The sequence below is a fragment of the Neocloeon triangulifer genome, unplaced genomic scaffold, assembly GCF_031216515.1.
Source record: "Neocloeon triangulifer isolate White Clay Creek 2 clone unplaced genomic scaffold, ASM3121651v1 ptg000015l, whole genome shotgun sequence".
NCBI classification, from domain to species: Eukaryota; Metazoa; Arthropoda; class Insecta; order Ephemeroptera; family Baetidae; genus Neocloeon; species Neocloeon triangulifer.
Genome location: NW_026775557.1, coordinates 2,734,389 through 2,755,517, shown reverse-complemented (window position 1 = coordinate 2,755,517; position 21,129 = coordinate 2,734,389). Strand labels below are relative to the sequence as shown.

At 36.8% G+C, this 21,129-nt stretch overlaps 1 protein-coding gene across 1 annotated transcript; it reads right to left on the bottom strand.

Moving 5' to 3' along the window:
- Positions 1-753: 753 nt before the first annotated feature.
- Positions 754-21,088, bottom strand: LOC132202361 (RNA/RNP complex-1-interacting phosphatase). Its single transcript, XM_059629231.1, has 10 exons — positions 20,966-21,088; positions 20,257-20,332; positions 4,081-4,112; positions 3,265-3,352; positions 2,629-2,702; positions 2,076-2,116; positions 1,919-1,979; positions 1,808-1,854; positions 1,012-1,438; positions 754-956 (listed from the first exon to the last, which is right to left on the bottom strand). Exons 1-10 carry the CDS (start codon positions 20,980-20,982, stop codon positions 836-838), a joined length of 984 nt encoding a protein of 327 aa, XP_059485214.1. The 5' UTR covers positions 20,983-21,088; the 3' UTR covers positions 754-835.
- Positions 21,089-21,129: the final 41 nt, after the last annotated feature.

The following is a 21,129-nucleotide window of genomic DNA, read 5'->3' as shown; positions in this document are numbered from 1 at the left end:
CCGCGCGCGGCCAGAGATGCGCGCCCCGTGCGCGATTAGCCACCGCAGAGACGGCAAGAGCGACTGACCCCTCACTAAACACCCTCGTAAAAATGCGCTCATTACTTTTTAACGGCCATTCTCCTCACCAGGGGCTGCTCCTTGGATAAAATTACGGCGAAATAATAATGCAGTTCAAAGTGCTTCGAGTAGTTAAAAAGTCTCTAAATTATTTCTGACTTTAACACCCGAAATAAACGTCACGGCTTCATAAACAGTACGGATGAAGTGTATGTTTCTGGATAATGATATCAAAACCGCCAAGTTGCTGATTGACATAACAATTGGCCGGACTTCTCGGAATTCTCTTGAAATTGGTTTATTGTGAAAAAAAGAGGTCGGTCGTCAGCGCAGCTTTTGTCTGTTGTATTACTTCTTATCAAGACTTGTTTTGACAAGGATTTGAACTATTTTTTCTTCCCATCTTATCTCCCCTCTCTATCGTTACACTTTTTATGAACATCTTATTAAAGTAATTGATTCCTTGGCCCGTCCTCCGACAAACTCCATTTGGCACGTAATCTTTTAATTTGTCAACCAACATGTCAAGGATCGGTGTGTGCTGTAAATAATAATGGCTGATTCTCTAACTGTATAATTTTGGCACATTCAGGCCGTCACTTAGTCTACGGTCTAATCTCAAAAGTTGTTATCATTTTTGTAGTATTTTGCACACAAGCAGGAAGACATTCAAAAAAAGAAAAGCAGTTTATTTGAACTTACATTTAATTATTTCATTTTTAAACCTTTTTTTGTAAAAAGTTTGAAGTTTAGAATCAGGTCCACAAAAATTACTTCACTGAAGCACTTGGTACTTGCGCCAAGGGCTTCCATTTCTGCGAGGCCTTTCGTCCCTTCGGTCTGGCTCCGGCTGCTGCTCTCGGCGCCGAGACAAATTTCCTCCTTCATATTGCGACCTTGAAGAAAAAAAAAATGTAAAACTTTGCACGGATGCTTTTTCTCCTTTTTCACCTGTTATCAGGTCTCCTGTGGTCCCTGCCCCAGTCCTGCTGGGGCCTTGGTCTGAATTCTCTGCTTGGGTAGGGTGGTCGTCTGCTGTCCCTTCCACCACGCCTACCCGCGTCCCTTTGCCCTCTCCTGTTGTCAGGGGGGCCGTGGTCTCTGCTGTAAGGGTGGACACGCTCGCTCCTGATATTTGGCCTGTGATTTCTGCGGTCTGCTGGAGGTCTTTGTCGGTCCGGCGGTGGCCTCTGGTCTCGAGAGCCCCTCTGCCTGCTTTGCTGCTGCTGCGGTTGCTCTCTGATTTGACTGTAGTTTCTCTCCAGACGCCTATCTTCCGGCTCTTGTCCTAGTAAAGTCTTCAAATCCTCCTCAGGTACCTTTAAAGCCTTGAAATATTCCTTCCTCTCCATTTGGTGACCTCTACTTTCATTAAAAACTAAAATAACAAATAAATTAATAAATATTTTAGTTGAAATATTTTGCATATTTGATAGTTTTGCAGGTAGGTTAAGTGCATTCTAGATCGGCGTGCGTTTTTTGGCCCTAATGATCTTTTAATTGCGTCTGCAGTTTATCTAGTCACTGATAAATCGTCCAAATTCAATTAAGCCGGGCCCGTGTTTATTTAGTTAATAAATTTACTTTAGCCAGCAGCAGCAGCACAAGAGAAATGAGTTTTATATTGGCCAGTAGGTGTTGTGAGAAAAAATATTTGGAGGCCAAACATCTGCCTCTTGAAGAGGAGGCACCCCTGCCTCTCATGCAGGCAGAGGGAAACGTTTGAAATGCGCGACTCACTACTCACCTCGAACCGCCTGCTCGGGGCTGAATCCCATCCTGCTGACCAAGTACCTGGCAAACAAACAAGAACTCGTAGTGAATCACATTCGAAATTGCCTCCCTCGGCTGCACCGACTTGCAAATGAGGAATCCAGTCCTGTTGACGCCGTGGGTGCAGTGAACGCCGATCAAGCCCTCTGCGAATAAAACAGAAAAGGGCCATTCTTTAGTATTTGTATATTCGGTGCGCGCCATGCTGCAAAGGAGCAGACACGAAGAGATTTCTCATTTACCTTTGGGGGAGCGCAGGAAGGAGTCGACGGCGTCAAAGAAGCTGAAACAGAGAGAAAGAGAGTGGAATTCGGTGTGTTGACTCTTAATGGAGAGGGCCTAAGTCAACAGGCCGAATCATAAAAAACCGGATAGCGAGTGATTGACGTGTGCAGTCGAGAGGCAGACACAATCGGCCCGATTGAAAAAAAAATGAGCGCGCTTGCACGGATGCTGGGAAGTGCGCATAGGGAAATTTGATCAAAGAGAGAATGAAACGCGGTTTTTACACTCACGGTTGTTTAAATGAATTAGCATAAAATATTTCAAAATATGTATAATGGTCATTTAAAAAAAGACAATTTTCAGCACCACTTTATTTCCTGTTGATTTTTTCCCTCCAAATAAACTGATCAAAAAATCCATCAGGGCTTGAAATATTATAACTTATTAGACGATGGATTTCCCTCCCTCTTATTGTTATTATAAATCACGAGGCTGATACATTATTTTCTAGGTGCTGGCCCGAAATGGCAAACCACCCCCGAGGGAGGGGGTCGGCGAAAGAGCACTTACGTGTTGACCACTCCGGCGGGCGGCACCTGTTGGCCGGGGCACATCACTTTCACGTGGCTCACTCCACTCAGCTCCTGCAAAAACCACCCTTAATATGGTTATACGGCGGACGGAGAGTGCTCTCGGGGTGGTCTGATGGACCCAATTTGCTCCCCGAAACGCCCACTCCCAAATTATACCCTTGCTGCTTCAAAGAGCGAGACGCGCGCATTTTGAGGATTTGATTTGCTGCTGAAAAGGTGGTTTTCTTCTCAAAAAAATAATATATACGTTCACAAATACAAGAAAAGCAGCAAGGGCGAGACAGCGTTTTTGTGATACTTAGAAATTCCTAAAAATAATCAGGGGGTTGGAAGAGGCATGTATAAATCACATATCTTTATTTCATATAAAAATTCTCTAAGAGAAAATCAAAGAATGACTTTTTTTAAAATTATTGTGACACAAACTAATTTAAGAGAAAAATAGGAGATTTAAGAAGTAATTTTAATACATTTATAAATTTAATAAAAAATTGATTAAAACAATCAAAGTTAAATTAAAAAAAAGAGCTGTTAAAAATTATACATCTCCTTTCATCACCGTTATGTGAATTTTGAGTCTATAAATAAATATAGATGGAATGAGGATAATGACCTGCGGAGCGTAGTATCTGCTGGTGTTGGTTAGGTCGATCAGCATGGCCACCGAAGGCAACTCAGACAAAAATATCTCGGGGGTGAACCTGTCGAGCAATCAGATAAATAATTAATGGCGGGGGCGGGTCTCGGATATTGAAAAAAGAAGCGCCTTTGTTGTTTCCAATTGAAATCTGCGGCGGCGGCTTTTTTTTGGTTATATTGGAATTTCCAAGCGCTTCTGAGCAGATGGAAACGTTTGATAACGGACTCCTTTCCTCGAATGGAATGAAAAAAAATTTGCATCGTTATTGCCTTCCTCGGCCCCGTACGAAATACCAAGAGGAGAAAATAAGAGGCGCGAGTTGAGATTTTATCAGACACTCATCACTCTGCCGATGGTTTTGAAATATCGCTCCTTTCTTCACTCTCGGCCCTCCTCTCAATCCGAATTTACTTTTCGTTTCACGCGCACTTTGGAGGCTTAATCAAAATTTTATGGCTTCTTGTGTGATTGGAGTTCTGTGTTTTTTTGTTTTGTGATCTTATTAGGAAACGGCGTGTTTTATGGCCCGCTGCATATACGGAGCCTGAAATTTCCATAAGTTTTATTTTACGCCCGGCGCTGGAAACGAATGCAACTGCGAGATTTGTGCACTTGGATCAATAATAAAAGACGGAATCAATAAAAAAGGTGGGGTGCTCTCTAGACTGAGCTGCTGCAGATGGCCCAGAAACATAATTATTTTTCCCTTTCTCACGTTGAGAAATTTCTCGACAAAAATGAATAAAATATCAACAGAACCGCTGGTTTAAATATTTGCGGTTTCCTCACCTGAGATCCTCTGGGAGATTGGCACAGATCGTCTGAAAAAAAAAATGAAACATGAGAAGAGTCAATAACAAAATTGAGACGTTGAATAAAAAAAAACCGGATCAAAATATTTCACTAAAATATCAGTTTAAAAAAAGTGCAATTGAGATGGTTTGCAAAAAATCTGACCGGGCAGTGATGCATCACGCTCCGGTGGCGCATCTCCCATCGAGCACTTGACCCGTGACCGCGGGTCAACTGACCCTTGGTGTGCGGTCCAACAAGTTGCAAATCCGCCTCCAGCCGCCGAGAGAGCAAATTCCGTTTGCTCTCTCTTGAGCGGCGCAAAATTTACGTTCTCCGGCGAGCAAATTATGCCAAAACGATGGCGCCCTTTCTCGCGCAGGTACCACAGGTCAAAGGTCCAAATGCAAAAAGCTACCTCGCCTCTTCCTTTTGTTTCAGAGCAAATAAAAAGTGTGCCTGAACTTTGCTGAGATGTAAGTCAGATTTTTCCAAGGCCATAATAGAAATAATTATATTAGAGTAAATTTTTACAAGAAAATTTATGAAGAGAATTTAACATAAAATTATGATATTTCTTTTTTCAATTATAAAAATGCAAAGTTTTTAATAAATAAAAGCTCTGAATATCGATTTCGATTATTGAAATTTTTTAAATTGAAATTTGTAAAAATAAGTAAAAATTTTAATAAAAAATTAAAATGAATTGAATATTTTGATTTTTCAATTGCATCATTTGTGCTGATGATAAAACTTTCTTTAATTACCAATTTGTAATTTTAATAAATCATTGTGATTTCCACACATAAATGGAGAACGCAATTGAAGACGCAATTATGTTAATGCACGACGAGCATACTTTCATCCCGGCAATGACAATGAATACCCATCGCCTGCTTAATTAACCGGCACTTAATAAATAAATTTTTCGCAGACAATGCCTTTAAACGCTGCGGCGCCACAGGAGAAAGGGTGTTGATGCCGCGCGCACACGTCGTTGGCGCTTTTAATTTAATGTGCTATTATAACGAGCTTGGCAGGGAGGCGCCGAGAGATTAATCGGCCGCATTTATTTTGAAATTTTTCCTCATGTGTGCGAATCTCTCTCGCAGGAAAAAAGGATAATCGTTCTCGGCGGCGGCAATTTTGGCCAATTAAGCCCCGCACGCGGCGGCACTCGTTTCGCAAAAACTATTAACTTCTGCGCCTAAATCGGAGCGGGAAGTTAATTTTGATTGATGAAAATCAATTAGCGCTGTTAGTTTTGATTAGATTTATGTGTGATAGTTAATTAATAAAAAATAAAATAAAATTTTGCAAATTTAAAAAAAAAAACAGGTTAAAAAGGTCTAAGGTGAAAAAAGCTTCACCGCTTATTTATTTCATTTTTCTAACTTCATTGTGGTGACATTGACGAGATTAAGTTAATCAATTTTAATTAGTCTAATTTAAAGAGACAGAGAAATAGTTCTGAAAATTCTCATATAACTTATTAATTTTCAAAAATTCAACACTCAATAAAATAAATTTTTATTTATTTTTATTATTGTCTCCTTTTGGCATTAACATCTACAAACCAATGCTATAACGTTTAAAAAAATATCATTAAAATTAATCAGGCAGTTTTTTTAGCAGAAACTTAATTGTTAAAGCAATATGAATTTTAAAACTATACTATGAAATATATTTATTACTAATTTATATTTTAATGTATAGTAATATTTATACAGCATTTATATAATAATTATTATTCTAAGTAGACAAAACCTTTCCACATTCTGAATGAACTTACTTTAATAGCTTGTAATATTTCTCCAAACATTTTCAAGTGTTTAAAATTTTGCATAAATCTTCATCTTTGCGAAGGGCATACAATTTCTGTCATCATAAAATTCATTACAATCGTCAACAAGTGCTGCAATAAATATGAATTGGATTCATTAAATTGGTGGGCGCACGATATTAAATTAATTATTATTATCATGAAGAAAACAGTCAGCATTCACCTCTGTCGAAAATTGCAAAAAAAAAAAATGCCAGCATAGAGACGCCTCGTATTACTGTGCATAAAGTGTGGAATACATGCATATAAATTACTACCGGGTTGGCTGTCAGTGCATAAAATGCAAGAAAAAAACGAAATACCTTGGCTTTGAGGATCTCAAAGCGCCAAAGTAAAATTAGCAAAAGGCAGACTGACCCGTGGCTCACTGGCATTATTTATTTTTCCATCGCGTATTTATTGTCACGTAATTTGTCACCAATTAATGCACTCTGCAAGAAAAATTGCTATTTATAATTGGCAATTAAAAAGCAGTAAAAAGATTATAATGAATATTTATGTCTTTAAAATTTGGAACACTCTGCCATTGTTGAACAATCTGTAATTAATTTGATTTCTAGTTCAAAGAAGTTAAAGAAAACCGCAGAATTCACTCACATTTAACGCGCACTAAGCTTTAGCAAACAAACGTCTTGTTATGACTTTATTTTACAAGGGAGCAATATTTCAGCACCAGTAAAATAGGGTGTATTTTTAAATAATTTTTTTTCCAAATAAATCAGATTAAAGTGAGAAATAAAAAAATATTTCTGTGGGCAAATCCCAGCCAATCGCCAAAAAAAACGACGCATAAAAAAAGGAATAATTATAAAATAATTAAGAAAAAGATTTGTCTTCTGTTTAAAATTTCCTAACTAAATGTTCCAATTCAGAAAGGAGAGAAATTTGGCGTGCAAAAGTATACCCATAAATATACTATTAAAGCAACAGTTGTTGTTTTGTTCAAACACAAGTCATGGATTTCGGGCTAACACGGCGATTAATTTGAAATATCAACACAGCGCCGCGAGCCAGCCGCGAGAGTTTGATCAGAGCCGATGCATTAGAGATTGCTCAGCACATGAACAAGAGGGAAAAAATGATGAATGCGGCGGCAAACAAATGATAAAATAATTGAGGCTGGGCGCGCGCGAGTGGGAGGATTGCTGGGATTCGGCGGGCGCGCGTGGGCCGCGGCGGCGGCGGCCGAGAGGCCGAGCATGTGGTCGGGCAGGCGCCGGCCGTGCGGTTTCCAATTAATCGCGGCCGGCTCGACACCCAGCAACATAAATTGCGCGCCCCGGCCGACCTTACAAGCTCAATATTAAAAAATGGCCAAATAAATTCTGCGGCCAACACGACGTGCGTTCGCGACGATACTTTGAGCGAGATACACACGCGGCGTGCAAAAATAAAAATTTAAAACTGGCCCCTTTTGCGTTCTTTCCCAGCACGTACGCATTTGCGAATTTCCGGCGTATGAATTTTTGAGATGCGATAAAAGTGCCGATAACGATCGCGCTTTTCATAATTCGCTGAGGCTGCTTCTGCGATTTTTTTCTACCACGCTTCCCATGCGGCGCTGGACCGTTTCGCTCTGGATTCTCTAAATTTCAGGCTAATCTTCACTGCCTTATCAGATAACACGAACGAGTTCTGTTGGTTCTGCGCTTAGGAATTAACAGACAATTCCACAACAACAAAAACAACTAAGAGAGGCTGTTTCCTTAGACTTTTTAGCAACAATTTTTATATAAACTTGGATATTTTTAATCCCTAAGACATTTATAGATCAATTGATAATGTTTGCAATTTTCCGTATCAATCAAATATAACTTCTGAGGTCGGCAGGAATGATAATAATCACAACTTGGTAACAAAAAACTCAGTCTTATAAATGAGATAAAAATCAATTTACAAAGTTATAGTAAAATGCAATTATCATTTATTGAGCTACAATTCAAAAGTGAAGAAGTCATCACTAGAGGAGACGCTCAAAGAAGTGAAGAAGAAAAGTTAAAAATAAATACCAATTCAAAGCAAACTTCAGTGTATTTGTCTTTGTCTATATAGGAAAACCCCGTTATTATTCTTCCATCTCTATTCCAAAACGTGTGACTGTCGCGCCCACGGACTATTAGAACTATTTAAACGAAGTTGAAACAGGGAAATGAAAAACTCATATTGCAAAATTATCGATTATTCCTCCACCTCTATTCCAAAACGTGTGACTGTCGCGCCCACGGACTATTAGAACTATTTAAACGAAGTTGAAACAGGAAAATGAAAAACTCATATTGCAAAATTATCGATTATTCCTCCACCTCTATTCCAAAACGTGTGACTGTCGCGCCCACGGACTATTAGAACTATTTAAACGAAGTTGAAACAGGAAAATGAAAAACTCATATTGCAAAATTATCGATTATTCCTCCACCTCTATTCCAAAACGTGTGACTGTCGCGCCCACGGACTATTAGAACTATTTAAACGTAGTTGAAACAGGAAAATGAAAAACTCATATTGCAAAATTATCGATTATTCCTCCACCTCTATTCCAAAACGTGTGACTGTCGCGCCCACGGACTATTAGAACTATTTAAACGTAGTTGAAACAGGAAAATGAAAAACTCATATTGCAAAATTATCGATTATTCCTCCACCTCTATTCCAAAACGTGTGACTGTCGCGCCCACGGACTATTAGAACTATTTAAACGTAGTTGAAACAGGAAATTGAAAAACTCATATTGCAAAATTATCGATTATTCCTCCACCTCTATTCCAAAACGTGTGACTGTCGCGCCCACGGACTATTAGAACTATTTAAACGTAGTTGAAACAGGAAATTGAAAAACTCATATTGCAAAATTATCGATTATTCCTCCACCTCTATTCCAAAACGTGTGACTGTCGCGCCCACGGACTATTAGAACTATTTAAACGTAATTGAAACAGGAAAATGAAAAACTCATATTGCAAAAATATCGATTATTCCTCCACCTCTATTCCAAAACGTGTGACTGTCGCGCCCACGGACTATTAGAACTATTTAAACGTAGTTGAAACAGGAAAATGAAAAACTCATATTGCAAAATTATCGATTATTCCTCCACCTCTATTCCAAAACGTGTGACTGTCGCGCCCACGGACTATTAGAACTATTTAAACGTAGTTGAAACAGGAAAATGAAAAACTCATATTGCAAAATTATCGATTATTCCTCCACCTCTATTCCAAAACGTGTGACTGTCGCGCCCACGGACTATTAGAACTATTTAAACGTAGTTGAAACAGGAAATTGAAAAACTCATATTGCAAAATTATCGATTATTCCTCCACCTCTATTCCAAAACGTGTGAATGTCGCGCCCACGGACTATTAGAATTATTTAAACGTAGTTGAAACAGGAAAATGAAAAACTCATATTGCAAAATTATCGATTATTCCTCCACCTCTATTCCAAAACGTGTGACTGTCGCGCCCACGGACTATTAGAACTATTTAAACGTAGTTGAAACAGGAAATTGAAAAACTCATATTGCAAATTTATCGATTATTCCTCCACCTCTATTCCAAAACGTGTGACTGTCGCGCCCACGGACTATTAGAACTATTTAAACGTAGTTGAAACAGGAAATTGAAAAACTCATATTGCAAAATTGTCGATTATTCCTCCACCTCTATTCCAAAACGTGTGACTGTCGCGCCCACGGACTATTAGAACTATTTAAAAGTAGTTGAAACAGGAAAATGAAAAAATCATATTGCAAAATTATCGATTATTCCTCCACCTCTATTCCAAAACGTGTGACTGTCGCGCCCACGGACTGTTAGAACTATTTAAACGTAGTTGAAACAGGAAAATGAAAAACTCATATTGCAAAATTATCGATTATTCCTCCACCTCTATTCCAAAACGTGTGACTGTCGCGCCCACGGACTATTAGAACTATTTAAACGTAGTTGAAACAGGAAAATGAAAAACTCATATTGCAAAATTATCGATTATTCCTCCACCTCTATTCCAAAACGTGTGACTGTCGCGCCCACGGACTATTAGAACTATTTAAACGTAGTTGAAACAGGAAAATGAAAAACTCATATTGCAAAATTATCGATTATTCCTCCACCTCTATTCCAAAACGTGTGACTGTCGCGCCCACGGACTATTAGAACTATTTAAACGAAGTTGAAACAGGAAAATGAAAAACTCATATTGCCAAATTATCGGTTATTCCTCCACCTCTATTCCAAACCGTGTGACTTTCGCGCCCACGGACTATTAGAACTATTTAAACGAAGTTGAAACAGGAAAATGAAAAACTTATTTTTCAAAATTATAGATTATTTTTAAGAGTATTTTAGTTTAAAATTTGGATTTATTTTAGATTCTACCCTGACTAAAAAATGGTTGGAAAAAATGAATGGCGTGGTCAAAATTAAGATCCCATCAGCTGTTTCGGAGATATTGGTGTCTGAAAATCGAGTTCTTGGTACTTCCCCCTATAATTTACCCGTCGCTGCAACAATCGAAAGACTGTCAAGTGCGGATTTGGCTGATCCCGACTTGGGTCACGTTAGGTCGTCAAAAGTAAATGAAGAGTTGCTTGAAACGGCCCTTTAAATTAAATTTTTTAATTTTCAAGGACACCTGAGATATAGAAGGCTTTGCTAAGAGTAGTGCCATTTGATAAATAATTTTTTTACAAAAAAATACATAAGGAAAGTTGTAGCCAAAGACATTTTCTTTCTTTTTTGCATTGAAAATTTTTGCGTAAAAATTTTTATTGCCCCTGAAAAAGTGAAATAAATTTGAAATTTATATTTTTAAACAAGAAATAAATTTTTGAGATTTTTTCTGAGATAGCCAATCGATTTATCATGTCTTCATTAGTCTATGACTAAATTTTCTTCAAAAAAATTTCAGTCGTTAATAAATTATCCTCAAAATACTCGGACGAGTCGTGCTTTTGAAAACAGCCGAAAGAGGTGTCCTTGGTCTTTTGGCTATAATTTATTAACGGCTGAGTCTTTTTTGAAGAAAATTTAGTCATAGACTAATGAAGACATGATAAATCGATTGGCTATCTCAGAAAAAATCTCAAAAGTTTATTACTTGTTTAAAAATATAAATTTCAAATTTATTTCATTTTTTCAGGGATAAAAAAAAATTCGCAAATTTTTTCAATGCAAAAAAGAAAGAACATGTCTTAGGCTACAACTTTTCCATTAAGTTTTTGTTTGTAAAAAAATTATTTATCAAATGGCACTACTCTTACAATTAGCAAACCCTTCTATATCTCAGGTGTCCGTTAAAATTAACTCTTTAACTTTTATTTTCCAAACTTTTATTCACTTTGATTAATTTTTCATTTACTTTTGAGGACCTAACGTGACCTAAGTCGGGATCAGCCAAATCCGCACTCGACAGTCTCTTATTTTCGATTGTTGCAGCGACGGGTACCAAGAACTCAATTTTCAGACGCCAATATCTCCGAAACGGCCTATGGGATCTTGATTTTGACCTCGCCATTCGTTTTTGCGCCCGTTTTTGAGTCAAGGAAAAATTTAAAATAAATCCAAATCTTAAAATCCTCTATTGGTCGCGTCAAATGTTTACATTCCCTTTTTAATTCCGATTGTTGTATTTCGTTTTGATTCAAATTGTTTGACGGTCGAGATTTTGAATCATTCTTGTTAACCGCCGTGCATTTGAATGGCTTAAAATTCTTGATAGATATAACGTATATTTTCAGTCTCGTGTCAGTTCACATTTTCAACATCATGGTCTCCTCCGCCGAATTTCTCATCCCCGACGATTATTTCCCAAGAAAAATCATGGGGAAATTCTGCAATCGGGATACCTTTGAACATGCGCTCTTGGACGAAAGCATCACCATCAATCAACTTGCTCTACTGGCCCTCACTAACTACGATGATTCGGCAGATGAAGAATGCGATGACGACGTGAATGATCAAAAGTTTAACTATGATTGGAGTATGTAATTTTTTAAGTTGGGATTATTTCAAATTTAAATCCAAAAGTGTTTGTTATGTCCACTCTAATTTTTAAATTTGTTGACAGGCAGGCAGACTTGGGTTCGCAAGATCATGGAGGTTGCTACGACTAAAAGGAAGGCGAATTGGGTGTCGTTCACCCCGACAAACGGACCACCTATAGTGAGCAAAGCTTTTGGAAAACCTAACAGGCAGCTTCTTGAAAATGGAGAGTTTGATGCCCTACAAGTGCCACTTCTATTCTCGTACGCAATCTCAAACGGATGTGATTTGCAAGTGGACAGCAGTAAGAATCAAATTTTTTAGTGAAACAAATTTTTATTTTTTTATTTGCAGCCCGCAAGGAAATTGTAGCTGAATGCAAAAGACTGCACGACTTGCGAAAGAAAGCGGAAGAAGTTGCTGAGGCTGAGGAAGAGAAGCGGTTGTTAAAGCAGCGTTTGGACCAAGCTTGCCGCAAAGCCATCGAAGAGGCAACACAAAAGTTTTACGAAGAAGTAGAACTTGAAAATGAGAAACACCAGCTGCGGGTCGCCAAAGCAGCAGCAAAAATTGCGCAAGCGCAGGCACAAGCAGAAGCTGAGGATTTGAAAAGATCTAAAATCGCTTTAACTGAGAAATCTGACAAGCTAGAGAAGCTGATTGCTACAAATGAAGCTCTGAAAGAATCCAATGAGCAGCTGCGAGAAGAACTTTCTCTAGAAAGACTTTGCAGCGAATGTTGCAAAAGAAAAGGTAAAAGAAAAGCGGAGGAGAGCATGCAGGATCCACCCAGCAACAATTGCGATGGCCATGAAGAGCCAGCTGCCAAAAAGTCGTTCTGGCAGTTTTGAAGAAAGAAGAAATGATTGAATAACATAAAATTTCGAGCAGAGAAAATTTAAATTTTGTTTTCTTAAAATTTACCGAGCATAATATGAAATGTAACGTTGACAAGCGGAGCAAACTTTGCTCTTGAATGCAAGCAAACGACTGAGTCAGTGCTTGGCTCTGTAGAGCAATTTAAGTTAAATCATTACCTTTTTATCTCAGCATTACATCACTTGCTTATTTGCTATTCACACTATTAAGAATTACGCGAACACCGCAAAAATTGTAACCACGTCCTCCGTTCTGGCCTGACAATTATATAAAAAAAAAACTCATGAGGTTCGATTTTTTTTTTTTTATAAAAAGGGAATTTATAGCGCTCATATTATACTCTTCAAACCCTTGCAGTGATTCAATTATTGTTATTTATACTTCTCACTCAGTCATATACAGACAAAAAATCAAGTAGTAAAAAGAGAGTAAAAAAAGGATTAATGAAATTTTATTCCTTATATTTCTTTCGTTACGTTTCTGCTTCTGAAAAATTATTTAATATAATAGTTGCGGCCACAAATTTCACAATCAAAACAAAAACTCATGGAAATAAAGATTGCCGCATTAATGTCTTGGCTCCTTCGTCTATTGTCCATAAAAGGCATTGACGATCAGGAAAAAATATTGCGTACAAATGGAAATGACACAGAAAAAGCGCGGCCTGTAGAAAAACAATGAGTCCCACGCCTACAGGCGGCTGAGGATAAAAAGAAGAATTGTATAGTTTTATCAAAGTATTTTATTATTCTCTCGCTTTTACTGCTTCTCATTCCTCCCCCAACATCTCCATAAATCATCGCGGAAAACCTGTGGCTGTTCGTTTTCCACGCGAAATCCCATAAATACGAACGCGGTGGCGCGTCGGACAATAAAATACCGCAAGCCGAGAAACAATATTTCAGCGAATTTATTCCGTAAAAGAAGCCAACACGGTTGTCCGTGATGCAACACAGTATAAAGCGGATACGTCTCAATAAATAAATGAATATTAAGCGCGGAATGTGACGTTTTTATTTTTCAATTTCACCGAGTGTTTTATGAGTGGCGTCTGCGAGGAGGACACATGACGCGCTTTCCTCGTTCCCAGCCTTTCTTATATGGAAGTGCGCGTAGGTGCGCGCGCGCGAGCGAGAGCGGAACGCAATATTATTCCGATTTTATGCCTGCTCACCAGACTCCTTCTTTTCCATATAGGTTAGTGGAAAATATTTACCATGCTGGTAAACATAAATTTGCACTTGTCTTTTCAACCAAACTAGAAACTTCTTTTGTCCCATCCTGAAGAAAATGTCTAAATTTTTAACAGTTTACATGATGATTATTTATTATTTTCTTATAAAAACAATTTTTTTCAAATTTTTTACTTATAAGACAATCATGTTTGTTTCAATTTTTATATATGGTTCTGTTATAAAATTTTGTCAATTAAAATATCCTTTCCCTTTTTTCCATTCGTTCTTTATAAGAATCAGTTCATATGTATTAACGACAATCTATTTACCGGTGTTCTCTTTAAAATTATCATTTAATATATTTTTTTCTTTGGCTACTTAAATTTGATTTAAAAGTGTAATTTTAATTCTTTTTTTATATATTGTTGTAAGAAATTTTAAGCAAAACCTCTGCATACGTTTTTGTGGCACTATTAAATTTTTTTGAGAGAAAAAAACATAAATAAAGAACTGACAATGAGAGAATGGATTGAGAAAGGACTGCAATAACTTCTCAACATTCCATTTATTAAATAAAAGCACAAAAATTCACTTAAAAAACCGCAAAAGACATATGTTGGTGATACATATGTTGTTGGCGCCGGCGGACTCTTAGGTAGCATTCGATTCCACGGCCCTGGATGCTGCGACCTGAGTCGAGCAGAGTGGAGAAAAGTCTCCAATAATAGATATTGGAATAGAAGGCATTCCTTAAAAGTGGCCCGTTCGGTCGCCGCTGATAATTATTCTAATGAGACGCTCATTAAAAGTGCGGTAAAAGCCGAGAGAGCAGAAGCCTTTTTATTTTATCGCCGCATTTATAAATATTTTTCCCCGGCTGACTCACTCTCGCTGCTGATTTTTCGGGACCTTTCTGCTCCGTAGGTGACAGGCTCGATTTTATGGCGTGTCTGAAATGGCCAAAAATTCAAATGTGCTGTTAGCTTTACGTTTTAATCAAGTGTGCTCACATTTCGCTCTTTGCTACCGAGTTAAATTGAGCCGGTTTTTAGCAACGTGCCTTTGCGGGAAGCAGAGGCGATATTATTTTTCTTAATTTCTTTTCGCTTTACTCGGAATTGCCACTCAAATTAATTCCACTCCCTTTCTTTATGACTCTTTCTGAGATAATTTTTCTTTATTTTTAAACGCCAGAAATAAGGTCCTTTCCAAAATTCAAGGTTGATTATAGATTTGTTTATGAAATTATTTTTACCCTTTTAGAAAATTGAATCAAATAAGCGCAGTGGCGGCGTCAAGAGCCTGAATTATCCCTGATTCGTGCGAACCAAAAGAAAAAACATTGAATCCATATCAAGGGGGCGGAGAGAAACAATCGTTAGGGAACAATAATTGAATTACCATCGGAGAGGGATAGAAAAATTTGCCGCGGGCACATTGCGATGCTGCAGAGATGATTTGTTCAAATTTTTATAAATGGAAAGTGAGACCATCAGAAATCAAATTAAATTCATTTGTATAGAATCTTTTTGAAATTATTCATTTCATGCTTAGTACACAGTTAAATTTAAACCAAAACTTTTAAAAAACTTCAATGGAATTCTTAATTTAAAAAAATACTTGCATGAATTATTTATAGTATGATGGAACAAAACAATTAAGCCAATAATAGTTGTCAATCCATTCGCCTGCAAAAGAATAATTATAAACAATTTGGCAGAATAATTAAGTTTTATTTAATTTATTTACAGTTTTCTAAATTATTCTAATTAATGCATTTAAATTTCATAGAGAACTGGATAGTGACTATGAACTAATTCAAGTAGAGTGAAATGAGCAATAACAAAATTTCAATTCTATTTTCTATTAAAACACCAAATTTGACACCAAAAATTCACCCATAGATAAAAATGATAAAATCATGTCCAATAAACAAAAAACACAAAGAACTGCCCAATCCTCCAAATGGGAATAAATAACGGCGAAAAATAAAAGTGGACGTGGATGGTTTTGGGCAGTGGAGGAGGGGGCGGAATTTGAGGAGACTTGAACGCCGGTTTGTGATTTTCTCATTATCCCTGTGACACAGCAGGCCGAGCGTTAATTGGCTTTTTGGCAGCCCCACGAAGCGGCGCGCGGCTGGAGGCCATCGGGGGCCCGCTGGGGGCCCTCGAGCCCAGCACGGCGTCAACCCTCCAAAGGGTTCGGTCCGTCCGTCCGCCCACCTCAGAAAATGTGCCGCGCGTGCGATATGATCTCGGCAGCGAGCACCACACGCACGTTTTATTGATAAACTGCCGAGCGGGCCGACGGGCGCGGCGTGTTTGGATTTCTCTGCTGCGGAATTCAATTAATGCCTTTTTCGGACGCTCGTTATTTGTTTATCTGTTTGTTTGCCAAGTTCGGTCAAGATGCTATCGCGAGGCCAAGTGGGAAAATATCGATCCTCGTTAATATTCTAATTTCTCCACGTGCCTGCATTTTTATTCAAAATTCGTGACTTTCCTCTGATTTTTATTTTGATTGTAAATAAACTGTAAATCAATGTTAACTTATCATTCAAATTCCGTGGTAAAAAGCGATTTAAAACCGGAAAAAATCTGGTCATATGTTTCTTTGATGACCGTAGAATTTCATTAATGAAATAAATAACAGAACTCTAACAAGCATTTACCACAATTAAAATAAAAATAGCATAATTGGAGTTGGAGATGTAACAATTTTTTTTTTTTTTAATATAATGTATTTATATAGAGACCATTTTTATAGCCCAGACCATGAGGGAAGTAAAATTATTTTACAATTTGTTTTACTAACAATAACACTTTCAATGTATTTTCGTATTAAGGACTATTTTCGTACAAACAATTTTTACAATTTTTAAAAGTAACTTATTAAAATTATTTTAATATGTAGATTTAAGTAGATAATAACAATTTTTATCACTAATTGAAATTAAATTGAGAAAATCTTTATTAAATTGATTTTTATTGATACGCAAGAAAAATAATATTGAACCAATAATTATTTAAAAAAATGACTTACATAAAAATTTGCTTTTCCATTATCTTTTTGACTCTTGTTGAGGGAACAAAGAATTTCCAAAGACAATCTCCGTTTAAGAAGCAGGGAGGAAAAGTGTAAAGAGCAATAAAAGTCATTCATTTCTGTTCGGTATATAATTTATCGGGACACCCCGTCGAGTGGTGGTGAGCCCGAGAAATTCGTTCCGCGCGCAGGGTTGGAAAACGATTTTTCAGAGCGTTATTAATTTTTCAATATAACGCATATAATATCCATACAATGGCATTTTTGGTAATGTATTCCGGCGTGGGCGCGACGAAAGGGAGAGAAAAGGTATGCACAAAAGAACAAAAAGATGAGAATTCACGCGGTCGCTGCTTCGGTAATGAGATTGTGATTTTTCAAGCGTAGATTGGGCATAAAATTGTGTGGAACAACCGATTATTTCCAGTGACAAAAAAAAGTTTGACGTGATAACTATATTGGCACTTTTCTCAACTCGTACAACAAAATTGTTGCAGTCGAGAATGCGAGATTAAGAAACGTCATCTCGCTTTTATATGCATTTCAATCCATCATTATTATCAAACTCTGTGACAATTGAATAAAGTGATTTTACCCTTTTTGATCCCAATCATAAAAATTATCATGCATATTAATTAAACAAACTAATCCCAAAGTGGTTGAGGCCAAGAAATGTGGTTTTAATAATTCAAAGATCAAAATTTTTAAATTATATAATCTGTAGCTTTGGAATTCTTCAAGAGAACAGACGGCAGCAGCAAATCATATCTGTCATGAGATGCGATAATTTAGGAATTCCCAATTAAAACTCTCTAGATGGTGTAAAAAGTCGGTTGATAAACCTCCTACCAGGCCCCCTCGCGTTTTTAATGAATGGCCGGTCTTAAAGATGATATCGACAAATTACCAGAGTTTATTGACAGCTTTTTTCGAGACGCATTCTTCCATGGAGTGCCTCTTCTCTAATGAAAAGTCAAGGCTGCAATTAAACGCGTCACTTAACCGATAACGCATCTCGACAAAATGAAAATAAACTTTGTTTTTCGTTTTATAAAGCGGCATTTGAAATTTTCAACCAAGAAATTGTGACATTTTTTGTTCCGATTACGAAAAAGAAGAGAACAATTGAAAGAGGAAATAAAGATTATGTGAGTTTTACAATATAATTGTTATTATTGATTATTATTATTATTATTATGGTTTACTGAAAAAGCGTAAAAACCTAAAAAAGTTGAAATGCAGATAATATATAGGGCATAAAAAAATTGGAATAAGTTTTAGGTTTGCAGATTGCTATACACATAATTTAATTAGTACCAACAATTCACTGAATAAATTTTATACCAATGATCAATTATGAAATTCCCTCGCTACATTCATTTTAATTAATATTTCATTTAGTGGTAGAATTTCACGATCGAGGGTGATTTTAATTTAAAAACGACTCTTCGTCGATGGGTTTTGAGAATTGTTTATTGTTTCAAAACCAAAATATCCTGCTCTACATGTTTTGGCTGCAGCCATAATGCATGAGCTGTGAAAATCATTTTGACAAGAATTAGTATCAAAAACCAATCTTTTAAAAATATTTTTCTTTCAAATTAAGACTTTTTCGTGAAAAATTACTTAAAAGTTTACATTTTTTTTCACACAAAATTTGACAATTGAATACAAAATTTTTTGTAACAAATTAATTTTTATAATAGTTTTGGTCAGGAAAAGCTGATTTTAAATTCAAATCACCATAATAATTCAGTTTTTTTTATTCTTTTTGCCTACAGCAAATGCTGTTCAAAGTTAATCCAATATTAATTTGAATAAAACTGAACAGTTTGATTTTTTTCCCCCAACAATTATTTGGAAGTTAAAATAGGAAAAGTTTTTGTCCTTCTGTCTCACTCTCTCACATGAGGCTTTTATTTTATTTTCGGCATCTGGCCGGGCCATTTACACAAAACATAAATATAAATTAGAACCCGCAGCAGTGTGCGCGTTTTTGGTTGGTCATGAAAAGGAGAAGAATTCAATTTGGCTGAGAGAGAGGAATTAATTATCGGGGGCGAGTTGAGTGACAGAACCATTAGGGGATGAAAGAGCACCTGCTGCACACCCTTATCTGATGATTAGTCCACCGCGGCAAACAAATTAAATGCCACTCGAGGCCGGCTAATTGAAAGCGAACAACAAAAAAACCGCCGCCGCCGCCGGCTTTGTTCCGTTTAACTCTTAATTTGCTCAAACACGCACAGATTAATTAACTTTTTCATTCTGTTAAGAGCCTCAGTGGGAAATATAACTATTAAAATCCAATATGTGAGTCACGAACTAATATATTTGGAAGGAAGGAAGCATTAATCTTAAAACATTTCCCGATATCATTATCAGTTGATGACAAAATTCTGGACATTTCTCAGCAAAATTAAATTTTCCAGCGATTAAAGCATTTTTTTCTAATTAAATTCATTAAAACTTGATTGGCTGAAAGATTAACTGAATATTAAAAAAAAATCTTTTTGGGAAAAGTTAAATAGGGTAAATTTGATAAAAATATTAACAAGTAAACAATTTTAATTTGAATTAAATTTAATTAATAAACTCTTTTGTTAATTACTAAAAATGCTCTGATAAAAGAGTGCAAACGAATAGCTAAAAAATTTTAATCAATTTGATTATTAATTAATTGACATAAAAAAACGTAATCGCATCATTCAGAGTTATCGTATTATTTAATTTTTCTCTAATTGATTAAAATAATTGTGATGAATAATAGATTATAATATCAATCAAGTTTTTAACGTTACATAAAAAATTTCTAATACCAAAGCGAGTGCAGTGTCAATCACTTAAGTGATAAGAGGCAGTCACATGATTTTATTATTTCAAACGAAATCTCACTCAGGTGGCGAGAGTCGAAGTGAATTCCAAAGCTCACTCACAAAGTGGAGAGATGAATAAATTGAAAACGCATAACCCACTGCTTTTCTCACTTGAGGCGACGGGGCTAAGCGTTTGTATATCATTGGAAAAGCAGGTAGGAATGAGAGAATACTTGTCGGGGCCGATGGACGCGCTTGAATATTCATGGGAAAAGGGTGTGCGGCAATCATTGTGGCACCCCCATGACTTGATTTGTGGCTGATTTGCATTTTATTCGAGCCATTCGCTCGGGGAGGCACCACAATGGCGGCGGTAATTGTGATTTACATATTGTTATAAATAAGCAACACCCGATACCCTGCGAGCTTACCTTTCTTAGCGGACACTTGAGCGCCACGAACCGTGTCCCGGGAATCTGTTTGCCAAACTTGGTGTACTGCAGCCATCTGCGAGGACAAAACCAAAGGAGGAAAATATAATAATTGTGATGTATTAGTTTTTTCAAGAATAATAGATCGAGGAAAGTTTTTCTTTCTTCGCTTTAATTCTGTCAGGGAAATAAATTATTAGAGGAAGGAAATAATTTTTTATTGGGAAAAAGGCGGGGATTCTCAAAACACAAAATAAGATTATTTTTCCTTCCCTCGGTGGAAAAAAATTCGAAAAATTCCTCGTTGCCTTTATTATAATTATTAAGGTTGATAAGCGCCATCTCTACGTTGGCGCGTTTTTTAGAGGGACTTTTTTTCAAAGACACGTTACACGTGCCACCTGTCGGAGAGAAAGATAAACAACGTTGTCTTACGTGTATCATAACATTAATTTTTCTTAACTTTTTTAGCCTCTTCGTCTTGCGATTAATTTAGATAACTAGACATTAAAATGATACGTACTGGCCTTGTTAAAAAAGAAGCAAGAGAATTCCATTACAATAGTCCACGAGCAATACGAGCATTTCACTTTAGCACAAAAACCCTTGATTGGGATGCCTTAATTAATTTAATTATTTCCCACATTTGCAAGAAGAAATTAAAAGGATAATTATAATAAGAAGGAATGAGCTTAAGAAAGATTATTACCGTTTCGGGATAGGCATCTCTTTTGTTTCGGCTGAGCAGAACTTCGCAAAAATCCAACTTTTACCAAATCGACATGTTTATTTACAACGCTACTTCAAAAATCAACCACCAGGTGGCCAGTTTTGAGAGAACAGAGAAAAGAATAACCGGTTTGTACTTGTCCC

Coding starts and splice junctions, on each gene's coding strand:
- LOC132202361 (XM_059629231.1), bottom strand. Junction 2,703..3,264: donor GCAGATACTACGCTCCGCAG/GTCATTATCCTC, acceptor TGGTTTTTGCAG/GAGCTGAGTGGAGTGAGCCA. Junction 1,855..1,918: donor ACTGGATTCCTCATTTGCAA/GTCGGTGCAGCC, acceptor TTTGTTTGCCAG/GTACTTGGTCAGCAGGATGG.